This window comes from Fulmarus glacialis, unplaced genomic scaffold (assembly GCF_000690835.1).
Source record: "Fulmarus glacialis isolate BGI_N327 unplaced genomic scaffold, ASM69083v1 scaffold12656, whole genome shotgun sequence".
Lineage (NCBI taxonomy): Eukaryota > Metazoa > Chordata > Aves > Procellariiformes > Procellariidae > Fulmarus > Fulmarus glacialis.
This window is the reverse complement of record NW_009217587.1, coordinates 9,546-19,883: the sequence shown is the minus strand read 5'-3', so window position 1 is coordinate 19,883 and position 10,338 is coordinate 9,546. Positions and strand designations below refer to the sequence as shown.

The 10,338-nt window shown below is 53.1% G+C and overlaps 1 protein-coding gene across 1 annotated transcript in view; it reads right to left on the bottom strand.

Moving 5' to 3' along the window:
• LOC104078194 (sodium/calcium exchanger 3-like) overlaps positions 1–10,338 on the bottom strand; it is a gene marked incomplete at its 5' end in the record, with an annotated part of 20,607 nt that overhangs the window by 804 nt on the left and 9,465 nt on the right. Inside the window, 3 exon segments of the mRNA XM_009579737.1 lie at positions 1–147; positions 613–712; positions 1,242–1,366. The exon segment at positions 1–147 is cut by the window's left edge and continues 126 nt beyond it. Coding sequence (XP_009578032.1) covers positions 1–147; positions 613–712; positions 1,242–1,366 — 372 coding nt within the window.

The following is a 10,338-nucleotide window of genomic DNA, read 5'->3' as shown; positions in this document are numbered from 1 at the left end:
CGACGAAGCAGGCCCAGCCGTTGCAGTACTCGGTGGGGGGCACGCAGGCAAACAGCACCTTCCAGAAAACGGTCAGGAAATGCATCACGTAGTCGAAGCAGGACGGCAGGCGTTCCTCACCGGACTCGTCCTCGTCCTCGTCCCCTGCTGCAAACAACATGGAAGGAGACGTCCAGCCCTCATAATGGGGCAGGTCAAAATTACAGGGATGGGCTGCAGCCCCATCCTTGCCCACCCCACCCCAGGGCTCCAGGGATACTGCTCTCCTGGAACAAGGTGGCATGACACCGGCCACGACAGTGGGCTCAGGGCACACCAGGTCCCTCAGTGATGGGCGAGGCTTGGCAAGAGGGGTGCCTCCCAGGACACCCCAGAGCCTGCAGGGCTGGTGAGTGGCAGAGCGGTGCGTTGTACCCACAGAGAGACAGCCCCATGCCCGTGCCTGTTGCCACCCACAGGCAGTCACACAGTATGTGGTCAGCCTGTGGAGATGCACACAACAGCTGAGCATCACTGACCAGGCAGATGCCGTCTCCTGAGCCCAGACAGATCTCATCCCAGGCCGCATGAACCCTGGGGATGCTGGTGTGGGTCTTCTGGTGTCCCCCTCACCTGCGCTGACGGTAATGGCCTCCATGAACTGGTCCCTCCAGGAATGTGTCCCTACAACCAAAGCCAGGTTTGTCTTCTTAATCAGCTTGTCCACGGTGCTCTGTTGTGGGAATAAAGATGCACAGCAATTAAACTGGCTGCTAGCAGGCAAGGCTGATCTTGCAGTGCACTGTAGTCTCACAGAGCCTTCCCAAACTGTTGAGGTGCCACAAGCACTCTCCTACCAGTCAGATGAGGCCATGACTGGAGTTGGGCCCACCTTCTCCCTGGACAGGCTGACCCAAATCTCACCAGAGCCTGCTTCTTTGCCACCCCTTACTCCAGAGGAGGCTCCTTCCTCCCTCGCCCCTGCCTCACCAGGGACAGCTTTGCTCCTGCCCTCTCCTGCACACTGGCTTCTCCTGCTTCCATAGGGCTCCCTTCACCTCTGCCTACCAGCAGCTACGTCCCCTGGCACTTCTTGTAGGCTTCCCCCATGCTTTATTGCATAGCATACTCCTTTTCATCTTCCAGCAGCCCTTTCCCTCCACATGTGGCCACCCGCAGCCTCCTCAGTTCTGCTTTCCGTGGCTGCTCTTCAGTGCCACACAGCTTTCCCCTCTCGGAGGACACCCGGGACAACTACTGACCTTGAACTCATAGGACTCCTCAATGATGACTTCTAGTTTGGGATGCTCGCCAAGTATGGGTTTGCCCATCTCTGCAATCCTCTTGGCTTCCTCCTCTTCAACCGTCAGCTTCCTCTCAGCCACCTCTGTGAAAGCAAGGTCAACACCAAGCTGTAGACAGCAGCCCTGGACCACCAGGGCACCGCAGGGGTTATCTGCAGGGCCTGAGCACGGGCTTCTGCAGCCCCTTCACAGTATGCTAAGCTCACGCAGCGATTTGGGAGGCAGTGGTGGGGTGTCAGACCACAGAAACAAAGGACCAAGATTTCTGAATATCAGTTAGTCACCAAGAACATACACAACGTGGTTTTAATTTATTAAAAAAAACCCCAAATGTTTCTTCAGCCTGCATTGGTGATCTTGGATGACATACGCCCTCCGTCATCCCTACCACATCTCTGGGGAGACCGAGGTACCGATTCATTCTGCCATTTGGCACAAGTGTCCTTTAAGACAGCTTTAATGCCCTGGCGTGTTTCCTGGTTTGAATGAACAAGAGACAGAATCTTTTTATTCCCCTTTGATTAGAAAAATCACTGTTGGCATTCTGTGTCACTCTGCTTGATCTAACTCTCAGATAGACACACACTATCACAAGCACACACGCACACGTTCCTAGCATTTGGAAAAATTAACAGGAAGAAGTAACTCAGGAGCCAAGTGGGTTTTCTCTTTCCAGTCACTGGATGTTTAGTTTCTGCTGGAGGAAACTAAACCAGGACCCCAGGTCAGCAGATGCCACCGTGGGGCAGGAGGGGTGCAGGGGACTGCCCGGGAGGTGCAGCATGCTGAGACGACTCTGTGTTGGGGTCACCTTGCTGATGCCCCAGCAAACCCAGCGAGGTGCCGAGGGTGGCTCTGGTTCCCCAGATGGGAAAGAGCACCCCAACCAGCAGGAAGGGTGCCCTGGCACTGTCCCCGGCACTGACCCAGGTCTCCTCGCCCACCCACACACCCAAGTGCAGGCACCTGCCAGTGGGGTCTCTGAAAAGCCTTGACATCTCAAGAAAGAAGCTGGGTTTCCCCCGGCTTTCCTGTGCCTGACCAGTCAGGGTGGACAAGCTGCAGCACGGGGCCCAGCTGAGCCTGGGAGCGGGAGCTGGAGCTCTGCAGAACCTGGGGGTATCACAAACGTAGAGCATCTTGTTCTGGCTGAGCAGTGGGTCAGGTGTGACCCAAGGGTTCCTGCAGAGTTCACAAACACTCCAGGTAATGTCTCAGATGTGATTAATCTCACGTGGGCTCCAGCAGATCTCATACTCCGCACCAAAAATCACACAGAAATTATAAAGTCCCAGTGAACTCTAGTTACAAACACTGCCTTCTCTTCATCAGCCCAGCTAGGTTGATTGCAAAGACTGTAAGCCTTGCAAGTCCTGCAGAGTTTATAAAATATATAATAACTCCTGTGGCAGGTGACATTATTATAACCCATCACAGAAGCAGAAGCAGCTACATCCATCATTTGAAATCAATGTCGTACATCAAAACCATCACTGCCTAGCTCAAAGGCAGTAGTCTGGATTTGGGAATCCCCAGAAGTTTACAAATACTGAGACGGGGGAGCACAGCCCCTGGAGAGGAAGGCAGGGAATGCAGCCGGGCAACGCAGGATGCCAGAGGGGTAAGGGGGCAACTGCAGGCAAAGGCCAAGCAAGCACAGAGGGGAGGAGGCAGCTGAGCTGGAGAAGTGCGGGAACAGGGGTGAACATGGATAAAATGTTCTGCCTTATGCTACACTTGGAGACATGAACTGATGATCATCAAGAAGATTCAAGTTATTTATATTCACTTGAGCAAGGAGTTAGATGAAATCTACATCTCTTTTTCCAAGACAGAGATGGAGAAAGTCCAGTCTCTGCCTCTACCTGGAAGTGTATGAAGATGACAAGCTGTATCCATCATTGAAAATGCAGGTGCTTACACATCAGCTGCCATACCATGTACGTGGCTCGCTTCTGTCTGAGTTCCCCCACAACCTGAAGCTCAGGGGAAGAGGCACCCTCAGCTCTGCAAGGCGCAGCTTGGCAGGTGAGCTGAGTGCGTGCTGAGGCGTGCTGACAGTACTGAGCTGAGCAAAAGCACAGCAGCCATCCCAGCAGGGTTCCAAAGCCTGGACTCGGGGACAGCCTGGCTCACTACAACCTTCGCTGGGAAGTAACTGCATCAGAAAAGCTGCGGACGCAGCTGGCGGCACGTTCCCTTGGGCTCTCGCCCACTGGCTGCAGTTCCCTAGCGCAGAAAGCAAATGTCTGGAATCACAAGAGCTGCCCTGAAAATGGGGAACATTGGGCAGAATTTCCTCAGCTTAACAACTCCAGGAGAAACGATGCAACGAAGCCTCAGTCCCCACTTTAACTGATTTGACAAAAGCCTTTGGCATGGTAAGACAACACGGAGCCTCATGCAGATGTTGGCTATCTAGGCAAGGCTGACCTGCAGGCAGGTCCGTAAGCACGCACAGTGCAGAACGCCTTCTCCTCCCCGTAGGGAGCGGTATCCAACACGGCTTTATCCCAGAACCTGGCATCTTGCTCATGCTGGTTTATGTACCTGTGCCAGGCGGGACAGCACAAGGCCCGACACCCTCCTCTGAGGAGGGAGACCTGCTCCGTCTCTTCCGACTGTGCGCCAGGTCCAAGGCAGTCGAGCAGGCTGCATGGGAACCCCCGTGTCCGTGGCCAGAGGCAGGACCTTCGACGGCTGGCAGGTGGCTTCGTTGTCCCTGCAAGCCACTTGTGGATCACCTACTGATTTGATGAGCATGGCAATCACTTGCTGGGCAGCTCTTAGTGTAAATCAAGCTACATGTCCGTGTCCAGGAGTGGACAGATTGCTCTAAACCTGGGGGCTGGATGCAGTGTGAGCGTGGGACCGGGCACTCCACCAAAGTGAAGGCGCTGTGGGACTTGCGCTATTTCAGAGGGCACCTTCTCAGTGGAAGAAGAGCCACCAGAGGCACCTTCAAGACCTAGGTAGGCCACTCGCGGTGAAGGGACAAGCTGGCCAGCGATGGATACCTGCAGCCTGCTGACAGCACGTGCACCAAGACTTGAATAATGGAGGCCCTGCTGTCACCACACAGCTCCTGAACTGGGGCGCAGAGAGAAGAAACATGGTTACCCAAGAAGGCACGTCAACCATGTCCTGTGGGGGCAGCTGATTGAACGCCACTGCCAAGTTAAGTCTTTCAATGTCAGCTGCAAGCAAACTGCGGGAGAACAGGCATAGGCAGCATCTCCAAATGGGTACCTCGCAGAAATGTTAACAGAGGAAGCTTGCAGATAATGAAAAAAGGAGGTAGTTCCTTCATGCCTCATTAAAAAGCAGTCACATTTGTGAATGTGCAACAGGAAAGCAAAGCACAGAAACCTAACAAACTTCAAAGCTGCATCTGAAAACATTGAACCTGCCACTGTATTTTCACTGAGCCTCTATCCTAATGTAGGAGACAGAGTTTGAGTCACGTCAATATTGTGCTGGATCTTGCTCAATGCACTCATGCAAGCGATCCATTGGTGCCACATACCAGGCTGCTGATTGTCCTCTGAAGTTAGAGCAGTGCCCTTTGTGGTAGGAAGGACAAGCTTAAGAGCCCAGTTGACATATCTCTTGCCCCAATCTATACTCACCATACAATTAAGAGAGTTAAGCACCTCCAAAGAGCAATACAAAGCAGCTACACGAATCCGCCACTTCTCTCCACCTACCATTTAGGACACTCGAGCACCCTGTAGCATGAATCAGTGCCAACCTCTGCAAAACGCCAGACCTCAACCTGAACCTGCTCCAGGCCTGCTGGGTCTAGCTGTTCCCATGGGATGCTGAGGACTGAGTTGAGCCCCGTGTGTACAGATCCAAGAGCTGAGAAGGAATAAACTCTTGCAACATCCCAATGGCAGAGCACACTCCCGATGCTCCTGCCTTTCAGGGAAGCACTTTGGCCAGCAGCTCGCTGCACCAGCCTGCCTTCAAGAGCCACAGGAGGCCACTGTCTCTGCAGCAAGCGTGGGGCATGCTCCCATGCGGGCTATGGTAGCCACAGGCCCCCATCTCCTGAGGGACTGGGTATAGGGATGGGGGTCTTGGAGGGCTCCTCCAGTAAGCAGGGACAGGTGAGTGTGTCACACATCACCCCAGCGCATTAGCCTGCAAAGACGACTATCAAGGGCTGTGATAAATAAAACACAGGGGGCAGCGGGGGAGAGACAGACTTCATTTGGAAGGTAAAGTCTGTCAAGGTGAATGCTGCCAAGCTGCAGCTTAATTATTAACTAGCCCGATTTCTGTTTCTATCAGCATCAGTACCTACTTTTCAATGCAGATTGCACCCTGGACTCCTTTCTGTCAACCCCAATTAAGCCTGATAAGGTCTGGCTATACCCAGCAAGAACAGGAGCTTGCCAGGACCTCCTCGGCTGCCTCCACCTCCTCCCCGGGAAGGGGAAGGTGGGAAGAGAAGGGTCCCCTAAACCCTGCCTGCTCTGGCACATAGGCGTGTGCTACCATCGAGTGCTACTAGCAACCTATCTGGGCTACAGGAGCATGCAACACTTGCTTGCAGGAAGCGAGGAGAGGTTTTTGGTTAAACCACTCCATGTTCTCACTTATTCTGCCTCATTCAGGGTCACTTCAGACCCTTAAAGGTAGGACAGACGAGGGGGGCCAGCAGCTCCTACTTATGGTCCTGCCACTGCTGTGCTCTGCAGCCGGGCTGGGCATGTCCCTGCTGTGCTCACTCAGCTCTCACTGGCACGAACGACTTACACCTGCAGGGCCGCCCTGGGACTCCATCTGCAGCTATTTGCAAAGCACTTTCTGACCTACACATGATAGGTGGTTTCTTGGGCTCAAAATACTGTAAGCAGATCCCCTCCCCCTCTCCCTGCTCCTGGAAGGCAGGTACCCCGCGAGTGCTTGCTAGCTCAACTTCCTTCAGACCGGGGGGACCAAATGGGAACTGGACATTGCCTGTGGCCCTCCGGACACATCATAAATCAAAGTTCGATAAAGCGTATTTCCATGGGGTAATCTGGCCACTACACCTTCTGAGCTGACACAGGCAATGGGAAGGCCCTGTAGCACTGTTAGAGAGGTAGCTACCCAGCACCTAGGCAATGCCACAAGACTATCAGACAGCCACGGAGCAGTTTGCATTCCCTATCACTTGCTGAATAAATTGGATTAAAACCAGCAACGTATTCATGAAAGATTGCTATGAAGGCCATTTCACAGCCCTCGAGCTATCTCGTCTCCATCCATTTCTAGAGCGGGCATGTATCTGCATGAAGGTCACCCCTTCTGGGGACTGCGCTGCTAGGAAGAAATTAAAATGACAATTAAAATGGGATTTTTTTTGTTGCGGCTCAATAAAATATAATCCTGGCTAAACAAAGTAAACAGTGAGCTCTCTCCAGAGCGCTGTCAAGCTGTCAGTCACAACCGGGGAAGGCTGCTGGCTAAAAGACACTCTGGCTTTTGAGGTTAGCATATGGATATGCCCTTTACTGAAACACATGCACACGCACAAGCATCGGCAGCCTGGGCTGCTTTCTAAAAAGGGAAGAATCTGCTTACTTAGCCCTGAAAGCTATTTTTGAGGCATGATACATCCCATCCACATGCCCCAGCGTCCTTACCGCTAACTGGGAAATGCTGCACGTTGATGAGAGGGAGGCTAAGGCACAGGGCGGGGAACTGCGCATTATTCCACTGCTGGCTCTGCCTTGAGATTGCTGTTCACACGACCGTCCCCGACAGGCTAGTCAACTGGCCTCTCTGCTCCCCAGCCTTTCCCACTGCAAAGTGGACCCGTGAGTTTTAATGCATAAGTAAAGAAACATATTTAGAAATATTTTCTTTGATCTGAATATGTGGAAATGAGGGTAGAGAAGTATCTACCATTTAGATAATTCCTCATCCCTTTAAAGATCTGAACCTCCTGAGTCCAAAAACTTGCAAGCCAAGGCTCTGCTCAGTGACTTTCAGTGACTTTTGCAAAGGCTGGAAAGAAAGTCCAGAGCAGCTCGTCCCAACAGCTGGCAATGGCAGGGACAACTGGAGTAGCTATGCGCTTTGGTGTCGAATACTTACCTGTATAGAGTATATGGAAAGATCATTGCCAGTGCCAAAAAAAAAGGTCATGCATCAGAGCAGTTAAAAAAAGCCAGGTTTGACTCTCAAGTCACTCCACAGCCACCCCATACCACTGTGGTCCTCTGCAGCCCCAACAGCTGGCACTGGACGCTTGGCCAACCAAAGCTTTCAAAAGTTGTGCACAGCCTTGCAAGTCTGGCTCGCAGAGCCCGTTCGGAGGAAACAAATGCTGAGCTGAACCTGTGCCAAAGGCTCTGCCAGTTACTTTGCCTTGTGTAAAATTCACAGCCCTGTTTTCCCAGGGAGGGCTCTGCAAGGCGGTGGGGGCAGAGCCAGGATCTCCCATTTACCCCCAGGAAAGGGCTGCTGGGACAAGAGAGGCGTTTTCACTTGGGCTTATCCACCTGGGCATCCCAGGGCTTCTGCAAAGAGACGGGCCACCGCAGCCAGTGGGGGCCGTGCGGCTGCTGGCTCCGTGGGGGCTGCCAAAGAGGTGCCACGAGAGGGTGAACGCCCCAGGGCTGCGGAGGAGATCCAAGGTGCCCAGCGATTCCAGGGACGCAGCCCCGGGGAAAGGGGCGCTGCCCGGGAAAAGCTGGGCGAGCTGCTTTGGGAGGGAGGCGACAAGGAGCAATACTGACAGATTCCACTGAAACATTCAATAATGCAGTTTTTTTACAAAGATTCCTGCGCGTCCGTGTAATCTAAATCTAACATGACACGGACTAAACGAGGACGTCACTTCTCTCCCTGCTGATTAGCCATGATTGCCGCTGAGTGACACTCCAGCAGGTGCCTCTGCGGCAAGCAGGGCTCTGCTTGCCGGCCAGCCGCTGGCTTGAAGCACGGGCCAAGCATGCACCGTATGCACAGAGGGCACCCCGGGGCTGCCCGGCAAGGGGGGCACCCCAGGAACCGCCCCCCTCCCAGACAGAGAGGAGGCTTTTCTTTATTAAATGGAAAGCAACTTTACATAGCTGGTGACCAAGTTCTCCAATAACGGCTGCCAAAAGCAATCAGGCTGGATCACAACAGAGGGAGGAAAGTTATGTTATTTTAATAGAAATTATTTGGTTCCTGGGGTTCTGATCAAATTAGGCAGCTACTGAATTAAAGCAATGAAATTACTGGGAAGGAGGCTGTGCTCAACCTATTTTCAGTCCTCCCAGACCTGAAGAAGTAACAAAGGAAAATATCCAAACCGCTCAGAGGAGTTTCCCGTAAACACCCTAAGCTGATATCTGGGGAGCTGGGGACTTCTGCCTGCCACTAGCAATTTCCTAATTAGCCCAATATCCGATGGGCTCAGGCTATCCCCCATGCAGCAGATTTGGCATCCTCCGAAAAGGAGCAGAGACTGAAGCTTGCGTGGCAGATGCTGCTGCTTTGATTTGCAGCACAGCTCAGGCGTGATGAACGCTTTGGTTTTCAGCTCTGCTTGCAAACCTGTCAGACTCCAGCTCCTCTCTGCACCCTGCGTGCCCGCCTTTACCTTTTGACAACTGTTTCTTTAGTGCAAATTCAACGGTAATCATATCTGGAATTGAAGGAATAAGAAAAATACACAAGGCGTACATCGCACCGCAGTGGGATCAAGAGAGACTGGCGTAACGGGGATTTTGGGCAAGGCATGGGAGGCTCAGTATTACGGCAGGGAGTAGATGGAAAGTGCAGAGCCAGAGCTGAGGGTGAGGAGAGAAATGGTGCTGATGCTTATCGCACCCTGGTAGCACGGCCCTGGTGCTGCGCGCACCCCTGGGACCCCCAAGGGCAGGAGATGGAGAGCACCCAGGTGCATGCACTGAGGGGTGATGCATGGCCTGATCCTGCATGGGAAGGGGACACCTGCGCAGCCCTGCACCTTCGCCCACCCCAGACAACGCCGCCCCGCGCCCCAGGAGTGCTGCCCCCCTGCAGAAAAGCCTCGTGCTCCCAGGTGCATCAGCACAACCCAAGCCCCAGAGCTGCCTGAAGAGAGGGTCGAGTCACGGCCCCAGACCAGCCATAGGATTATAGAATCATAGAATCATTTAGGTTGGAAAAGACCTTTAAGATCAAGTCCAACCGTTTACCCTAACACTGCCAAGTCCACCACTAAACCATGTCCCTGAGCACCACATCTACAAGTCTTCTAGATACCTCCAGGGATGGCGACTCAACCACTTCCCTGGGCAGTCTGTTCCAATGCTTGACAACCCTTTCAGTGAAGAAATTTTTCCTAATATGCAACCTAAACCTCCCTTGGTGCAACTTGAGGCCATTTCCTCTCGTCCTGTCGCTTGTTACTTGGGAGAAGAGACCGACCCCCACCTCGCTACAACCTCCTTTCAGGTAGTTGTAGAGCGTGATGAGGTCTCCCCTCAGCCTCCTCTTCTCCAGGCTAAACAGCCCCAGTTCCCTCAGCTGCTCCTCAGAAGACTTGTGCTCCAGGCCCTTCACCAGCTTCGTTGCCCTTCTCTGGACACGCTCCAGCACCTCAATGTCCTTCTTGTAGTGAGGGGCCCAAAACTGAACACAGTATTTGAGAATATTCCAGAGCTGCATGTTCTGCTTTGCAACCCTGTCCGGGTCATTTCTCAAAACCCCAGGGAAAAATCTGGAATATGGGGAAGGCTCTTAGACATCAGTCAATCACTGTCATGTTCCTAATGCATTGCTCTTAACTAGTTCCTGCTGGACCCGAACACCATGAGCTGGGGTTGTCGACAACACAGCAAAAACAAACATGAGGGGCTGACCGAAGGGGACGAAAACAGAGCCAGAGCAGGCAGAGGAAAGGAGAAAAAGCACTTACCTTGGGTGAGCAGCAGGGCTGTGGGGAGAGAAGAACACGAAAAAGACAGGGAGAGAGAAGAAAAGAGGGAAACAGTTAATACCTTAGGGGAAAAGCGTTTCTGCAGATGACAGCTGTCAGTGAGCAATGGATGTGGTGCAAGGCGGCGTGCGAGCTCGCTGGGGCTGC